Here is a 19,339-nt window from a genome sequence, read left to right on the forward strand (position 1 = left end):
TAAATGAAAACTGTTTATTATCTGCAGAGCGTCGGCGCGAAGCGTGTTGCTGCCTTCTCGGCCGCGTCTCTCCGTGCCGTCTCTCTGGTTCGGCTGGCCTCCGGCTCTTCTCTCTCGCCTCGCTCGAACCCCCGTGTCTACTCGTGGGTCTCTTCTTACATCCCAGGAACTATGGCAGGGCATCGGTGCGAAGATTCTTTCCTCGTGTTTACTCAAGGGTCTCTTGCGGGGAGCAAAGTACCATGCGGGGCGTCTCGTGATCGATCTACGGGATTGCGGCGGTGGAGCACGGTGCCTGACAGGTCGGCGTAAAATGCGTGACGGCTAAGTTACGAGAGTGCGCGCCGCTCACAACAGAATGACTTGTTGGGCTTGTTAGTGTTTGCTTACCGACATAATGTTGTGAGAATCGCTGCACTGTGACGTGTATCTGTATCTCTTCTTTGTAATTGCGCCTTCACGCTACATTGTGTAGGTATGATGTGTGGACGGGGATGCGGTCGGTGGCACAAAACTCTGCTTGCGCCGCGCGACTGCAGCAGCTGTGAAACCAGCACGCTTCGTCGCCGCGCGCCCGATCGCGCGCGCGTGCGGGCCCCTCGCGAAAAAAAAAAAAAAAAAAAGTCGATTTTGCGGCGTCGCGGAACCAGTTCCCGCAGCTGTGCCGTTCCTCCTGGCAACAGCGGCGCGGCGCCGATATGCCGGCGGAGGCCAAACACTCCAAGGCGTGGTGGAGTGCGGCCGCCGCGTATACACGCGCGCTCGGCACTTATCGCATTCCTTTCTCCGCGCGCGAAGAAATAAAACGGGCTCACATATATATATCCTCTCCGTCGCGACGCCGTCAACGCCGCGCTCCGGTGTGCTGTGCAGACGCACTCGCGCGGCGGCAGTGCATATACATATAGTTTACTCGAGGATGAGAGAAACGAAAGAGAGAGGGCAAGAAAAGGAGAGTGGGGGAACTATCTTGTGAGGAAAGTGGTACACCATCGTGTGTTTTGTTTAGCTCAGAAGGCTTTTTACAAAATAAGCGCATGCCAGTGCTTCTCAGGCAATCGAATTTGGCGATGAAACATGCGTGGTCATTACGTTCGTCGGTGCGACAGTGCTTTCGCGCTTCACGCGTACCGCTTACACTTCACGCCCTTTCGTCTTGAACACTTGTACCGACGCCACTCTTCCTCCTCCATCTTGTTCTTTCGAGCGCGGCGCGTATGCTGTAAGATTGCAGCTTATGAGGAATGTACACAATAATGTATGTGTGAAACGTCTGTTAGCCGTGGTCTTTGCGTAGTCATGCGCGAACTCTCCCTTGGAGATATGTGCCCGTAAAAGGCCTGTGTTGCAACCAAAGTTCGTCGAGCTTGTCACGTGACAAGGGAGATAGCGACTTCAGTACTGCATACAAGGACGCGGAGTGCGTGACTGTGTAACGAATGCATGCGCATACCGCCTCTTCAACGTTGGACGTTGGGTGTCGGAATAATATACACGAAGACGAAGTCGACTTATTGCCACATCGTGCACAAGTAACAAAGACCATGATATAGTTACACAAATGAAATTGGGGAAAAAAACAAGAAAAAAAATCGTGCGTTGTACGCCATTTTTTGAACGATTAACGACATTCTATATACAGCGGTATCTAATATCCTCCTGCGCACTTTCGTGAGGTTGGACCCCATAATTCAGAGCGTTTTAGGGACTCCTTTTCATGAAGTTCCTCGAGCAGATCTGCACCTGTTTTCTTTTTAGGCATTTTAGGCTCCTTCAGAATATTGCATGTGGTATGCAACTTCTATATATGTATTGTGAAAATAGCAACACAGTATGATGCGCAGTAAAGACATGACCGAAATTTATTCCTTGTCCCCAAAACAGTAGACTCTGGAAAAAAAAGTTATGCTGTCGCTTTTCGACACGTTATTCCATTATCCCGTATCCCTTTCCGGTTTTAACACTTGCGCTGATGCTTCGGCAGCGCTTGGATGCCCCAAAGAGAAAACGTTTCTTTCTGGTTGAGGGTGGCACGCACGTGGAGTGCGGGAAAGCACTCGAGGGGGGGGGGGGGGAGGTCAAGGCAAGTGCCCGGTGTGGTCCCCACTGGCTACGCCTCTGTTCGACCCTATGCGCCCAAACGTATAAACCTTGGTTCTCCCTGGTGCACGCCCTCGAAAAGGTGCTACCAAATGGGAAATGCTGCGGTCATGCTTGATTACGTAACATATCCCGTCATGCAGCTGGGGCGTGGGTATCTTTATCAAGGTACCATGACGATGATGTGAGCAACGCCTTTGAAACGAGGCGGGGGCACTGTGTCATCAAGCTCACCCTCAAACTTCCGGGAGCCGATTCACGCATATCTCCCTCTGGTGGAGAACCAAACAGTATTCGAAGCACGTTGGTCTAGGTGGCGCGAGAACTAGTTTGCCCCGTAATTACGGTTACATATTGACTGTGTCCGGGACAGTGCGCCCGACTCGTGCAGTTGAATTTATTTCCTACGAAAGACGCTCGCAGACAAAGGGAAAGCGTAGGGTTGGGGGAGGAAGGATAAGTGCACAGAATGTATATATGTTTCTGCATATGCGCTATACAGTGTAATAGAGACTTTTAGCGTGTCCGGTATTCGGGCAAGCGCGGGCGGTTTTCCGGTTTAGCGGGGGCGTCAAGGTGAGCGGCCAGATTGGTGGCGCCAGCTGGTGGCGCAAAGCTCAACCACACAAACACAGAGCTAATTACTATATTCTGCTTAGCTGCTGGCGTAAATTTTTGACAGTGGCGTAATCGTGTTCACAATTACGCCGCTGCAAAAATTTGCACGAGTGGCGAAGCAGGATATGGTGAGTTACTGCATTTTTAGCTCTGCGTTTGTCTGGTTGAGTTCTACAACACCAGGCGGCTTCACCGCTCACGTTTACGCCCCGACCATCCGGTAATCCGCCCAAACCGCTCCCGTTTACCGGAATAGCGTACAAGCTAAAGGTCTCTAATGTCAAGTCCGGTGCGTGTGCGTCCCGTGAGCTGCAATGTTTCTTCTGTTACGTCTGTTAGACGGTTCCATCGCACTTACGTATATACACACCGACACGAACAGCGCGCCCTATTCCATAACCAGTCCATTGCAAACCACACTCTGCGCCGCTTCAAATATTCCACACGCATAGTTAAATCGTGTGTTGTCCGCGCTTCGTACTGGGCCACAATTGTCCCCTTTGGGTCTTTGTCCAAGGCAACGTCAGTTTTTAAGTGCAGTGAAATATAAATGGGAAGAGGTTCCCTATCTATCTATCTATCTATCTATCTATCTATCTATCTATCTATCTATCTATCTATCTATCTATCTATCTATCTATCTATCTATCTATCTATCTATCTAATCTATCTATCTATCTAATCTCCACCTGACGAATCCCTTTAGGAAGTCAAAAGCGTAGCAGGTTGGGCGAGTTGGTATGTCATGACTTTTTTATAGGCTTGTACCGCAGCTCAGAACGAGGGAAAAAGGAAGGTGGAAAGGGTAATGAAAAGGAACGGAGAACAGGGTGAGCGCTAACTTCCAACTGATGGTTTATTTCGTGACTCAGAAGGCTACTTATATACACTCAGCGAACCATGTGACACGAAAAGACGACACAAAACCAAGCAACAAAACCAACCAAACCAAAAGTAAGTGTTCGCACAGAGCACTCGATGGTCCCGCGTGCGGGGAGGCGACCTTGAAGCCACCGCAATATCGCGCCTGCCGCCGCCGGCTCAGCGGCGTCAGCGGCGGCTGCGCAACGCTGCCTCGCCAGCATGCACCCGTCTCCAATTTGCATACGCCAGCGGAAGGTGACATGGCGCTGCCGTAACGGCGAAGGAGCCGCCGGACGCCGGCGCTTGTGAAAGCGCGGCGCTCGCGGTATATATATATATATATATCGCGTTGCGCTTTTGCCGGCCCTGCTGTATGTGATTAAGCCAGGAGCGACTTCCCGACACGTGCGCATGTATTACGCGGAGAAAGATCCACTTGTGAGACATTGTTTCCACTCCCTTTACACAACTGGGTGCATTACATCCCGGCATGTCTCGCGTTACGAACGTTCATATATGCATGCACGCTGAAACCGTCCACCGCGGCCGAATGAATTCCCCAAGAGAAAGAAGCGCTTGTATAGGCATTTTAAAGAGACCTCTTCGCCTATCAACGTCGATATACTGCAGTAAACGCCGTGGATAGGGACGGCGAAATTCTAAATATACCTCAGTGATGTATACGCGGTGAAACCTCGCGTGTTTGTCGTTTGTATTCTTTTCGTTTATATATGCTTTAATTAACCCATGCATATCCTGCTTCGAGACGCTATACAATTTGCCACCGTAAACCGTTTCGTCTGCGCTTGTGGACATTATACTTACACAGCGTCGATCCTTGGTGTTTCTTGCGCGTACATCATTCCGTTCGGGTTGTCCTGAAAAAAAAGTAAGGTCCAGTGATCCTGCCCCCGAGTGTACCACACCAAGTATTCGCACTAAAGCGAACTTGGTGCTTGAGTTGCCGCAGCCAGTATGGATTTTCTTGGGACAAATGATGGGCGTTTTGAACATTCACGATGCCAGTCGGCCAAAACCGAGCTTCATGTTTTCAAATTATTATTTGCAGGAACTCCTTTTCCTCATAAATTTTGATCACGCCCCAATTACAGAAGTCAAGCCGCCTTTCAAAGTCTTGCTGAAGGCAAACATGGATACGGATGGAACTATATGCTTCTTTAGCACATTTGCGGCTGTTCCGAAGCTTCGTCCGCACTCATCGGCAGTTTGTCGGATACTGATTTTTGGCATCCACATTATACCGTGCGCGAAAACGTCAATTTCGAAATATTCATCGATAATTATCTTGTTGGTCTGTCTCCTATGCATGGCGGACTGATCCTTTCGAAAGCGCTGAAAGATGTTTATGAAGGTTAACTTAGTTGGAAGTGAACGGTCTGGGTGGTGAACCGCGTAGCCGCATCGCTAATGAGGCGTTGCTATTCATCTCAGCCATTGCAAGAACCACGTCTGCTTTGTTTTCAGTAGAATACCTCGCCCCGGCGGAAGCAGCTATGTCAGCACCATTGGATGCCAACGTGGCTTTTCTTGATCGTCCTTCCAGAGGCGCCGCGTAAACAGTCTATATTAGATGACAGTGAAGCTAACGCGTTGACAAGATAATGTCCCGGTGCGATCTCAAGTCGTAACGTGCCGAAAAATTGCCTTGCGTGATCCCCTTACCATGATAATATGTTCTGCATACGCCACACCGCGCAGTCATTTCTTGATTTCTCCAGCCGAGAGTGAAAGAGGAACAGTTAATTATCATCTTTGCATATCGTTCCGCACCGTTTTTACACTAAACACCACACGCAACATCCGCGTCACACCAGGGAGAAGCTTTGCGCCGATATATACTCACTGTCTTGCATGCGTAATCATGCGAACGGAAATTAAGATTTGCAGCCGGATATCTCGGAACACGGGCATGCTATAGAACTCTACTAAGTGAAACGGTGTAGAATCACGACTGCCTCTAACTTTTCAGTACATTCAAGCATGCCCCGCTTACTGCAGTAACTAAATAGTTAATTATTCAATTTTAGTTCATTGGCCTGCAGACAGCGATAATTATCATCTCACTTTGTGTTCCCTGGCCACATAACTTATTTGCATATGGGAACGTCACGTATCTCCCAGCGCCTAATTTTAAGAAAACCCTTAAACTTAATTTTGATCATGCACCCTGTATATATGGACCATCCCTCAAGCTTCTTCGAGTCGGTATAAGCCGTATATTTATATTTTATTCTAACAGTAAGGTCAAGTTGTTTTAGATCTTATACTCAGAATTTTGACCGGCAAGATGCTGACCGCGGTGTATATATACATTGCGGTGTGCGTGCGTATACGCAACGCGTGCCCTCGAAAAGTCACTCGTGGCGCTGAGTGTCAGATTCGCCACTCAAGCGACATATGTTTTCAGTCTCTTCGTGTGCTTGAGAGAGAGAGAGAGCGTGTGCTGCGCGAATAGAGCGCGCTGCGCACGTTAAGAAACCCTGTCAGAAACCATAAATGACGCTTCGCAAAGGCGAAAAATCTGGGCATCCTATTCGTGTTTCCCCATTAATGTCTATACGCATGGGGTAATCGATCATCTGCAGACACACGGAAGGCAAAGACGGAGGTCAAAGAGCCCACGAGTGTCATCGCCACGTCACGTGTAGTATTGGATAATGACAAAAGACGTTCGCACTGCGGGCATCTTGCGGACGAAGACGACGCACGTCCGAGGGGACGATGAACCTGCTGCCGCACTCATTGGCACGCGATAAGCGCAGCGCCGATGACGGAACGCGACGATCGACTGCACGCCCTGTGTTGCCGATGAGTTGCGAATGCGACATTAAACAGCCCAAGCCACTTAATAAACACTTACGTGCGCGCAACTGTGTGAAGGCCGTCTGACGTCGATCGAATGCGGTCTTCTTATCCTTCAACCTATACCTGGATGACGAAGCCGCCTTTCCAGGATCCGTATACTGCAACATTTTTGCTAATTTCTTTAATCTCTCTGCCGGTCCTAATTTCAAGGTCACAGTGTGTATGTTTCCGTGAAAAAGAAAAGTTTACCTCTGTGTTTTATACGGCATAGGGAATGATTTCGCCGTGACTCCTGCATGCCTCTGCACCACGGAGCAATGCTCTGTGTACTACACGCAGCGACAGCTTTTATAACCGCGCGTTCATTCCCATCGGTCGCGTGCCTGCGTGCGCACAACCTGGCGAACTAGTTTGCCTGTGTACATAACGAACGGCTTCTCCGTGACGGGAGTCACAAGGCGCAAGGCCGCGTCTTGAAAAATAAGCGAAAAGGCGCAGCGAAGGTATGGGGCGAGCATCAGCTGGAATTGCCAGGAACGTATATATACGTATACACGCATGCGTGCGTGTGCGAAAAATGTATACAGCCCCCCACAGATACCGGAGCGACTGTTCACCCAGATAAGCGCGCAGGCCGCGTGCAGGTGCGCTACCTGAATTCGAATTAATCCCAACTGTCGTATAGCATATATGCGCGTATATAGCTATCCGCTTGCAGCCCCCGAAAGGAAGGAACGTGTGCAAATAGATCTGGCAGGGTATGTTTATGTATACATAAATGCCATTCGCACACACACGGACACGCAGGAGAGGGCGCCACGGGAGGAGCGTTTTTGTTGTCAAGGCTCCTTCGTGAAGCCGCCCGACGTGCCGTGGGCAAGCAAGCGTCAGAGCCGTGCTGTGTTCCCTTCGGGCGCATCAACATAATGTCCCCGTACACGCACGCACACAAATCTCCCGTGCACAGGGTGTTCGGGTGAGACAAGTTCGCTGTCCCCGGAGCGACCGATGTTATCCGCGCCGAATCTGCGATAGCGAGGAGAAGCAGTCAAGCTGTCGTCAGGTGTCGGCCCCGGCGGTTCTGCAATGCGCGGGTTGGAAACGAGTTGCGCCGCGGCGCCCCCCCCCCCCCTCCCCTCCCCCCTCGCGCGCACCACTAACCAGAGCACGCGCGCGCTGGAGAGAGACGCACGTATAGATGCGCGTGGTCGCCACCTCGATCAACGGTCGCGAAGCGCGTCCGAGAGCCGCAGCTTGCATGCCTAACCGCTCGCTCCGTCTCTCTCTCTCTCTCTTTCCCCGCCCGGAGGCTTGTCAGGTTGCGTTATTTAGAGCTACCGCTGGTTTGGCGCCAGCCGTGCCGCACGGCCAGGGTCGCGTGCTGTTCTCGGCGTCCACGTATCTATCTGACCGTCCATCTCGTCTTAATCGCGCTAGCTGCATGCACGCTCGCCTTGTGCGTGCCTTGCTCGGTTGGGCCGAGTTGACTGCTCTCGCGAATGCATGCTGCTGCTGCTGCCGCCGCCGTCGCCGCAGTTCGCTGCACACGCGGCTTCGTGCGACAGCAACCAAGGACGGCGCGCTGTCCCTTTTGTCCAGCCTTGTATATATGTATGGTGTCCCAGCTAACGTTATCCAAGCTGTCCAACGAGAAAGAAGAATTATCAAAGAAACACGGTGCAAGATGCGATTTTAAGACCTTCGGCGCGTTCATTTGTCGGACTGACACTGACGACCCAATACCGCATATAGGTCTTATAGGGTATCTTGCACGGTGTTTTTTCTATTTTTTACTTATGGTTTCTTTCCTTCAGCAGATATATTGGCTAACGTGATCTGGGACACAGGGTATATACATATGTATATGGTGTCACGTTGGTGAAACTCTAAAGCGCCATATTTTTTTCTTCTTTCGTCCGAGGCGACTGACACTTCGTTTGCTGTATACCCCGTAGTTATATATAATTTTTTTTCTTTAGCTGCACCAAATTTTTAAATATTGCGTGTGGTAGGTAGCACAATTCTAACACTTGTTCTGAATTACTCGATTGAGGCGGCCGTTACATCTATGAGTAAGCAAAGTGAATATTTAACACTGTTAAACATTTTAATTCATTGCTTTACGGCACATATTCTAATCTAAGAATTGTAGATATATGAGGCAAAGGATGTCTTGCATCAATGCGAATTTAGTAAGGAATTAAGGACAGCTGAAAAACAAGCAAAAGCAAAGATATGCACGGCACACAGTTGATTCCTTTCATGCGCAGAATACATTGGCCAGTTGTTACTCCCATTTTAAAGTGACTATAGTCTTTCTATGCCTCTTCCGCTCATTTTCGTGGTAGGTCGGACTTTCACGGCCGATGCAGAGGCCGGCGCGTAACATGAGCACGCGTGCGCTGCGAAGGGCCGACGTCGCTCACAAGCCTCTCGCTACGGTCGGCTACTATATATACAGCCTCGAGCCTCCCTCACCCGAAAGACAGCTGTCTTGTGGAAAAAAAACGCAGAGCATTGTGTACAAGATTACCCGCGCCGAATGCGCCGCGTGGGTACATGTATTGGCGAGACTATAGCAACTTCCCTGAAGGGATAATTCGTCAACACAGCGATGACCTTCGACACAAACAGAGAACGCAATGCTTTGGCAGAACACTGCGAGCTTTTTGATCACCAGATTAGCCACGACACGCTCTCGTGTTGCAGAGAGAAAACAGCCATCGGCGTCGGCTCCTTTTAAATATGTAAGCATGTCTAAATATGCTTACCCGACGAGAACTGGCCGTCACGCAATGTGGGCCGATCCCGGAGATAGTGCAATACCGGGCCGACACGCGTGGGAGGTCGAACAGGCGTCAAGCACTTAGCAAGGTGAAGCGAAAAGTGCACACATTCTTTGTAATCACGCATACAATATAGATAGAGCCGGCAGCAGCGAGCGGCTTTACTATCGTGCTGCCTGTCGCATCCACTCGAACGAAGCAGCGAGAACACAACGCCCGCAAATCTCTCAGCACACGCCGCACCGTGCCCCTCTCGCTCAGCTCGTTTTCAAAATATCGGCCCGCACGTCTCTCCCCAGCGCGAAGCGGTGAGAACACAGCGCGCGAAGCTATCAGCAGTCGGCACTCTGCCTGCATTGCAGATTGCGTTCAAGATACGGTGCGCGCGGCGCATAATGGTTCGACGCGGATAGATAAGGCGCTAAAGAGCGATACTAGCTTATAATGATCGGAACTTCATCAGCGCACCTGTCCCCGCCACCTAGCTGCCAGTATAGTTTGCTTGCTTCAATTCACCTTGCGCCGCCGTCCGCAGCAGTTCGTGTTCCCGCAGCGCTGTCGTCTATATATATACCGGTCCTATCAGGCTTCAAAACATTGATAATGACACCGGGCTGCGTGGAGATAAGCAAGTGGTACAATGCTTACGCATACTTAGACAGTAGTCTAAGTATGCGAGGAGTTTCTGCGTGAATTTTTTTCTGCGTGAATTCACCTTCGTCAGCAACAGTTTCCGCTGTTTACTCTCAAGGACTGCAAAAAGTATCTGCGCGCCTGTCAAAGTGTTAAAAAACGTTAAATAGCACGCAAATTAAACTGCTGCGCCTCACGCCAGCTCACCCCTGAAAGAGCCTGTCGGGCTCCGAAACGTTGGTTTTTCATAATAAATGTTCGTTGGAGCTTTCTTTGCTCTTTAATTCAGTTGTCCCCGAACAGTGCAGTTAGTTGTCCCCAACCATCTGCCGAATGTTTACCTTTAACCGATCTTCGTGACGCGTTCGTCGCAGAACTCCACCGCGCGAAAGCTTCGAGGCGTCTGCAGGTTGAGTTGCTGTGCTGGATTGCTTGGGGCGGACAGCAGGCCTCTTCTTCTCCCGACGCTTTCTCCCCTGTGGCGGCGGCGGGAGAGGAGGATGGCTAAAACTAGCTAAAACCCCTTAAGCTTCGTAAAGTAGCGACACTCTCCTCCTCCGCCTTCACTCCTCGTTTCTCCGCTCTTTCACGCTCCATCCTTGACCGTGGCGCCGCCTACACTGCTCGAGCGTAGCAACGGCGCCAACATGCGCTCCTCGCCACTCCGTAGGCGCTTCTCGAGCAAAAATGGCGCTGATGCATGGCGCGAGGGCCCACGTGATGCTATTAGGCCAATAGCGACGCGGCGTCGGCCTCGGCCAGAGCACGCGAGCAGGAGGCGGCATTCTTCAAAGCGGGGCGCTGCTTTACGAAGTTTAAGGGGTTTTAAGGATGACTGTCGCCGTCCACGCCGGCCGCTCTCGCCGTTGGATACAACACATTTGGCGATATATGTATAGCCATCATTACTGTCGCTACACAGATGTGCCGGTTTGCTCGGCTCTGTTCGGGATTGCGCACTAAAACGACAAACACTATACCTAATATCGTCACTGCAACTATAGCATACGCCTTCAAGCACATTATTCTTTTACTAAAGCAAATAGCTTTCTACGATACAATGTAAGATTATTTACACCCGTAAGGTTGCATAAGGGTGTAAATCGGTCTATAACTCACACATTTGTACCTGAAGAGTGCAGATTAGTTTACAATGTAGAAGCGTTCGACTATTCGCTTACGTCGACAATCATCGTCGTTGGTTTCTGCACGATTTTTTTTTCTCTTTCACATCACATTTCAAAAAACACCGTGTTGAAGGCAGCGTGTCTTTGTTCTCGCGTGAACGCAGCGCCTCCCGAGATGGGGCTGGTGCCGGAGTGGCAGGCGGTCCACTTCCGCTTCTCGGAGGCGGCGCTCAACCTGCACGTGTCCAAGGCGCATCTCTGGGTGTTCGTCAGCTCAAACCAGTCGTCTTCCTCGGCGGCCGTCTGGGTCACGCTCTACCAAGTTGCAAGGGACGCCGCTTCCGCACATGAACTGCACCTCGTCAAGGTATACCTCCTGCGCACCCATCTTATAAGAGACGCAATGCTCAATAACGTCAATGTTTTCCTAAGCTGATCTCAAGCATTCGAATGCACTGTTGTTCACTTCACAGCACAGTCACGACCGCTGGATTAAAAAAAAGATGAAAAGTGCGGCCTGCCACTTCAGGCGGGCTGCAAAGGTACAGCGAATGTCTCAGCCGTAGTTGCATTCTCGGCCGCTTGGCTGGGCCGAACGGCGCCAGCTGTCGGGGTCGGGACGCGTCGGTTTCCACGGGCGACGGCGCAAGGTTCAGTAAGGTTCGCTCAGTCTCGCAAGGAGGGGGTCAAAAGATCGCCCTCATGGCGCCTTCTTAAGTTTTCCCGCACCACAACCCTTTCATTTTTTTATTATTATGATTATTTTCCCTTCACACGCTCCCTATAGCTTGCTCGGCGCCTCGTAAACCGGTTCCAGCGGCTCGTTCGCCTGACGAATGGTGACAGCGCGGCCACTCCCCACCCATTCGGAGCCTCGCTTTTGTTCGCCTCGCCCCCACCCCACCTCGAGCTGCGTCGAGCGCCCCCTCTTTCTTTCCTTGTTTTCCCCCCCTTTAATTATTCCCAGCTCGAGCTCTATTGGTCGCCTCGCTCGATGGCGTTCAGTTTGAAGGATGAAGTAGCTGCTTTGCACTTTTATAAAGCCATGGCTCACTTTCGGAACAATGTGGCCGTCTGCAGCCCGCCGAATATTAAATGGCCTGTTCCCTCTCTCTCTCTCTCTCTCTCGCTATATATATATATATATATATATATATATATTCCTTTTCATCGAGTCAGTGGGATCGTGCTGTCTTCCTCTGCTATACGACTTTTCACTTATCTGGAATATGTGTGTGGCCAGCATACGTAGTGCACATGTATATGCATACGTCTATCGCCGCTGCGTTTCTCTCTCAGCCATCCAATTAAGGAAGCTCCGCCACTTTTCATAACCTTCACACTTTGCCCTATGTGTGAAGGTTCTGCTCTTATTTGAAAGCTGGCTATGGTGTTGGGCTGCTAAGCACGAGGTCGCAGGATCGAATCCCGGCCACGGCGGCCGCATTTAGATGGGCGCGACATGCGAAAACACCCGTGTACTTAGATTTACGTGCACATCAAAGAAATCCAGGTGGTCCAAATTATCTCGCAGTCCCCCATTACGGCGTGCTTCATAATCAGAAAGTTGTTTTGGCACGTAATACCTCACAATTTATTATTTTTTTTCTTATTTGAAGGCAAGACATATAACTCTGCGCGGTGCTGCGAAAACTGTATAGGTCGCATCGGCACTCGTTCATTGTGCGTCGCTCATCGTTCTGTTATCCTTTTAGTCAAGCGGAGTCGCAGACTGCAGGGATTCCTTTCTTCATTTTTTCCTTTCCTTCTGTGTTCTTTCGTTTCTTTCTTTCATTTTCTTTTTCTTTTCGGCTTTGTTTTCTTACTGTAAGAGAATCCGCATGGCTAGCGTGTGTAGTGTTCTGTTGCCGTATATAGCAAAGCGTGGATGTCTAAATTTTTTTAACGAACCCACCCTTACATGTGCGACGTTTACATATGCAAAACTTGCAGAGTATTTATACTTGCGTCGTGTGTCTCGTCTTATGTCCTGCCCGTCATGAGGAACATCATGTTTAACATTTCCAGCGTTAATTGAAGCCAACTTTTATACACGTATCTCTACTGTGCTGTTTACGTGTATACGTATCTACTAATGATCTAGGCATTACTTAAAGAAGAGCGCTATCTAATGGCACCAGAGTGGTCTGACTATATAAGCTGGACTATATTGAAGATCGCAGGGAGAGGCCTTCGTCCTGCAGTGGACATAAAACAGGCTGATGATGATGATGATGATGATGGTGGTGGTCATGGTGATGATTGTGATGATGCTTCGCATATTACACGTGGTGCGCTCTCTTCTGTCGCAGGTGCGGACGAAAGAAGAGAAGGGCAACCTGCAGCAAGGGTTCTGGGTGCAGATGGACGCCAGGAAGCTGGTTTCGCACTGGTTCCGACATCGAAAGGACAACTTGGGAATCGTGGTGCACGCCTACGACTCCGAAGGCCGCAAAGTGCACGTCACTGTGGAACCGCCGCCTGGAAGGGAAGCCTTGGTCAGTGTACAGTGCATACTTGTGACCGCAAATGCCGCGTTTAACTGCAAGGACGAAGCCTAATGTTTGGGTTTACGAAGCGTAAAGACCAGTGGATGGTTATGGCGACATAGGTTTGGGGCATCGTGGTTGCGCAAAGAAAAAGATAAATAATAATTTAGGGAAAGCAAGTATAAGAAATCTTTTCTTTCTTTTTTGTTTCTTTCTTTATTTGTTTGTTTGTTTGTTTGTTGTTTCCATTGCTAAAAAATACAGTGGCGGGGGCTAAGATAAAAGCTGCAGTGAGGCAGCTTGAGGTTCCCTTAGCCCCCGTGTTACATGGTGGCAGTGAGTCGCGCAATGAACCGTATGCAGAAAACATTCCATATAAACATTAAGTACAATAATTGATCAATTTAAGAGAATTTTCAATAGGGGAACAAAAAAATAGAATAATGGCAAGTAACAACAATGCATATAGTACACACCACCGCATTACATACACTTGGCAATAAATACGTAAATAGAAGTGCAAATCGCGTACACTTGACGATCGATGCATAATTAAAGGTGAAAGGAAATGGTGCTCGATTATTTTTGGAATGATGAGGAGAAAAAAAAAGATGAGCAACAATTATGTCATTACAAACATTTGACAAGACGCATAAGTGAAGACAGTGCAATCTCGACTTCCATTCGCTTTGTCCAAATTCCCAATGCCCAGAAGACGCGGAAACGTCTTTCTTTCAGTCCTTCAGTACATTTCCATAGTTGTAAAGATATATGCCGTCATTGGCGCAGAAGGTGATTCGTGCGTAACTATGCAGTTGTTGAAGCGTTCTGGCCTGTTCGTAGTTGTATACCAAATGACCGTACATCATCTGGCGCGCGCACCGTGACCACTCCTTTCCTTTTTAAAGCAAACATCTTTCTTTGGCTCTCTTTTCCCGTATATTTGTAATCGGTGGTCGGTCTTTCACCGCCGATGCGAAGACTGCGTATCGTAGCCGAACGCCAACAGTATACTGTTGGCGAATCGTCAGGTTCCGCTTTGCACGTTGCCCGTAATCTCCCACAAGTTATGCAACCCGAAGGAAATCTGCGGCGAGCTAATCTCCAGCTCCCCATTCCGGCGAAGCTCGGTGTGGTCTGGACGGTCCAAGGGCCGGACAGGAATGTTCTGCGATGGCACTGCTGCCGGAACAAGGCACCGTCTTTTCCAGCATGGCGCGAATAAACGTCATAAATTCTAATACGTACAGTTCCGGCAAGTTTGTCTGGTTGACCTTTGTAATCATTGCTTTCTCTCTCTTTTTTTACTTTGAATAGAAACGGTTAAAAACATTGAGGAGAGGTCTTTGCCCTAAGTACATGGCCTTGATTTTGCTGATGGTGATGATGATGATGACGCGTTAGAAATCCCTTCAGGATATTAGCTTGTTCGATTCGCTCCCGCGCAGCATTTCAGATATCCATGACTGCGCGATGTGCGTAGCAGTCCGCGCCCATTATTCTGTGAACACAAGATACCGTTAATTGATTTGCGCAGCTATATAGGTTTCCTTTCAGAGCTGCTCGTCTTCGACCGATAGTCTTTCAGTCTACTCGTTGTAACGTGTTCCTATAGGAACACGCGCTGGCGCGCCACATACACATTAAGCAGGTTGAGTGAACGGGGATGCTATTCCGGACGCCGTCAAATTGCGCTATATATGTGTGTGTGTGTGTGTGTGTGTGTGTGTGTGTGTGTGTGTGTGTGTGTGTGTGTGTGTGTGTGTGTGTGTGTGTGTGTGTGTGTGTGTGTGTGTGTGTGCGCGTGCGTGTGTGGCGTTTTGAGCCAGTCACAGAGGCCGTAGCAGCCGTGTCAGCCAATCAGAATTGTCAAGATGGCGAATTCAACAATGTGGCGGAATTTGACGATGTCCAGAATAGCACCTCCGAGCCACTAACGCGCGCTGACCTTCGGAAGACCTTGTTGATCACGGATCTGCATGACAGCGGCGCGCCGAGAGGACGCTGACGCGGCTCTCTGGATCTTCGCGACCGCCACGGCGCGCCGACGCCATGTCGTTCTTGCGCTGCTTTGTTACAAGACGCTCTCGAAATAACAGCGCGCGCTTGAGCTGGACGCGAGGTCCTCGATCGTCTAGCGAGATAACAGCGCACGCGTTCCCCGCGAAATGAAGCAGGTATGCAAGCACGAGGACACAGTCAGGGCGGCTCCACCACTTCATGCCTCCCGAGGCCTCCGCCAGTTCAGTAAATGCGAACTGCGAATGACGGTGTGCAAATACAGAAGGAGAAAGCGGGCAAATATAAGTATAGCCGTGAGAGATAGCAACACCCACAAGAACGACAGCTTGGGATAGGGCTCAGTAGCAGTTATAGGGAGTCTGAGGAAAGATATAACTTTGGCCTGCCGTAAGCAGTATATATACATGCAGCGTGTCTGCCGACGACGGCGATAGTGCCATACTCGAGTACGCAGCTCGGCATCTTCAGCTCCTCATTGCTGTTGCATTGCTCCTCAACTTGGCCACACATATTCATTCGATTCCTTAAATGCCGGCCACTATTCTTGCAGCCAACTACTATACACGTGCTCCCTCTATCGTTCCACATATTGTAGCATGGATGAAGGACATGCAGTGCGTCCTTCATCCCAGTTGCATTTCTGACAGCTTATCTCGCAGCGGTAATGGTTTCGCTTTCGCCTGAGGCAACGTGCGACGTGCCGCCTAAAGCGCCACCTCGTTCCTTTAGATCAAACTACTCCGCGAAAAGGCTCTATTGACCTCGAGGGCCACCACAAGAGAGACCGGCGCTGCTATCGCTGTGACGTATAGTAAACGACATCACGTGACCCGCTTCTGCCGTCGCCAGCCATGCCAGCGCTGCTCGCTGCGTTCAATCCCGAGGGCAGTATAGTTTGGCTTATTGTTTCAGCATGGTTTACAGCTCGGTTCCGCAGTGCCGAACGTATTGGACAGAGCCCAGTGCGAGTTTTCATGCGTACTCCAAAACCAAGCAGCAGCAGGATGCATGATTGATAAAGCTGAGAATGGGGAAGCAGCCCAACATTCATTATAGCGTGCGTAGCAAGCACTTCCGCGAAGGATATGTTGTGTACGGCGTTGGAGCTAAAATGTTCGGTTAGTATACGGCGTGGAATTTCCCGGAACTGTACATATTAGAATTTACGCCGTTTATTCGCGCCATGCTGGAAAATACGGTGCCTTGTTCCCGCAGCAGTGCCATATTGCAGAATCTTCCTGTCCAGCCCTTGGACCGTCCAGACCACACCGAGTTTCGCCGGAATCGGCAGCTGGAGATAAGCTCGCCGCTGATTTCGTTCGGGTTGCATAACTTGTGGGAGGTTACGCGCAACATGCAATGCGGAACCTGACGATTCGCTAGCCTTTGTGAAGTGCTCGGTGTGATTTCAATACGCAAAGTTTTTTATTGAGAGAGCAATTATATGGACCCTCCAAGCGCATTTCAACCGTTGCCGTCACCGTGAAGTTCCGTATAAAGTCCAAGGGCGATAACACCGTCGCCGCACAAAATTACGCAAAATTCCGGCTGACGAGAGTGAATTTGCCCTCATGCTGTTCCTTTGGGCTGCATATTCGAACGTGGTCCCCAGCCTCACACACTGCCTCTCCTTCTGTTAGCAATCGTGATGCGCGGAACTGCTGGTCAACGAATTGGTTGATGCTACAGACCGGCAGCGTCACTGAAAACGAAATCTGGTGATCGTAATTAAGAGTAGAGCAAGCGACGCACACTGGGCTTGCACTGTGCTCACTTGATTTCACATAAGTGAAAATACCCTGCGCAGAGAAGCGCAAATAGTGGAAGCATGGACATAAAAATATAATCGGTTGAAGTTCCACTTACTAAAACATATCCGTGATAAATCATCGTCCCGCATCAATCGCACTCGCCACGACGAATGCTGCGAACAGTACTGTTATTGCGCCAAGAGTGCGTCCGGCTACCTTTATTGAAGGTCATGCGAACTTAATAACCAATATCAAAGCATCATATGCGTCACCAATTTAGTTACGCGCTCAAAACTAGGGCGAAGCGTTGCCGTGAATCATGCACAGCGATCAATTGACGCCAATCTAAATCTTACCTCTCGGTAGCGCCGTGCGCGCAAAAGCCAGAGATAGGTGCACGCAATCACACATGCTTCAATAAACATAAATGTACACGACATGTGTGGGTGCTTCGAGTTGTAGATTACTGGGTAAATTTCATAACAGCTCCCATATACGCGAGTGGCATCTTCACGTTCGTCGTCCATGGTAATCGCCGTGGTTGCTCAGTGGCTATGGTGTTGGGCTGCTGCGCACGAGGTCGCGGGATCGAATCCCGGCCACGGCGGCCGCTTTTCGATGGGGGCGAAATGCGAAAACACCCGTGTAGTTAGATTTAGGTGCACGTTAAAGAACCCCAGGCGGTCGAAATTTCCGGAGCCCTCCACTACGGCGTGCCTCATAATCACAAAGTGGTTTTGGCACGTAAAACCCCATAATTTTATTTTCGTCCATGCATGCCGCGTGCACACGCTGCGACGAGAGTGGACGATGCCGTATACGTGGCTCGCTACCTTTGTTGGCCTGCAAACCAGGTTGTTTTTCAGCTAAGACGCACACATTCAACGCTTGCAACACGAAAACAACGGTGACTGAACGGGCTGAGCCACTGGAGATGTCGAACACTTCGCAATCGGTATCACGTGATGACGTTTTCTACGTCACGGAGAAATTCCGGCAGACGGCGCCACGCTATGCCCTCGACGCCAATATAGGCCGACTGCTGAGTTTCGCGATGGACATTTAGTGGACAAAGAATGGAAGTTAGGTTCGGTTAAGTACGGTATTTTTTAAAAGCTCTGCAAGCAAGCTTCTCCACAAAGCTTATGCAGCAGTGAAAATAACGTCAGCTCTTGTGGAGAAGCGCACTCGCAAAGTTTTGTTAGTGATGTACTCTACGATCGCTGTGATATCTCTTAATTGTCTGTTCCGCATGTAGGCTGAGTAATGTCACGACATTTGGCATTTGTCTTTAAAATTACTTTCGTCATCTTCACCACCAGTCTATTACGTACTCCAGTGCGGGACAAAAGTCCCTCCCACCTATCTCTAAGCTCCCCCTCCCCCCCTGCCTGCCCTACGTAAGCCGAACCCACCCTGCGACAAGATATTTCCTAATACCATCGCTGTTTAATTATATGCCACATCCAATCAGTTTCCGCCTCCTTGGCAGCTGTTCGTTTACTCTAACGGACCATCGGTTATCTCGTTCTGCGCAGTACATGTTCTGCCCATCTACGCTCGGCATCAGAAAAGTGTGCTAGCTGTTGCACCTATCAGATCACGGCCATAACGTGCATAGGCCCGCCACTTCACAAGACGAAGCGACGTCCCGTATATTCGGCACCGTTCCTCGCGGAGAAACTGGCTCGGCTTTTGTGTAGCCCCCGCCTTGCACCGTATAGCGTGCGTGAACGTCTCGTCACAGCCGACGTCTGCGTACGCGCAACTCGAGGGCTAGTCACCTCGTCATCGCCGCCGCCCGCACGGGGGTGTGCGGTCGCCCCCGCGAGCCACCGCACACCTCACGCCTCACCGCGCTTCCCACGCAAACGAGGTGCGCGCTCAGCCGGCGCGTTCCCCGCCGTCGGCGGTGGCAGACAGTCGACGGGGGGTCCGCCGTCGCGTCGAGTGGGTCGCTAGACTGCTTACTGCACCGCTGCGCGAGCCGCCGCCGCCGACGTCTGCGATCTTCTTCTTCTTCCGAGATAACGGGGCGGCTGCTTGCAAAAACCGCGCCCCGCCGCGGTTCTCCGCCCGGGGCCGGGTAAGATGACCTTAGACGCGAAGGTTTAATGAACTTG

The 19,339-nt window shown here is 50.3% G+C and overlaps 1 protein-coding gene across 1 annotated transcript in view; it reads left to right on the forward strand.

Moving 5' to 3' along the window:
* The window catches only part of LOC126542415 (growth/differentiation factor 8-like), a 114,528-nt gene that overhangs the window by 74,043 nt on the left and 21,146 nt on the right, over window positions 1–19,339 (forward strand). The window contains exons 2-3 of the mRNA XM_050189479.3: window positions 11,119–11,321; window positions 13,267–13,452. Coding sequence (XP_050045436.1) covers window positions 11,119–11,321; window positions 13,267–13,452 — 389 coding nt within the window. The remainder of the gene's footprint in view (window positions 1–11,118; window positions 11,322–13,266; window positions 13,453–19,339) is intronic.

This window comes from Dermacentor andersoni, chromosome 2 (assembly GCF_023375885.2).
Source record: "Dermacentor andersoni chromosome 2, qqDerAnde1_hic_scaffold, whole genome shotgun sequence".
In the NCBI taxonomy this organism is placed as follows: Eukaryota; Metazoa; Arthropoda; class Arachnida; order Ixodida; family Ixodidae; genus Dermacentor; species Dermacentor andersoni.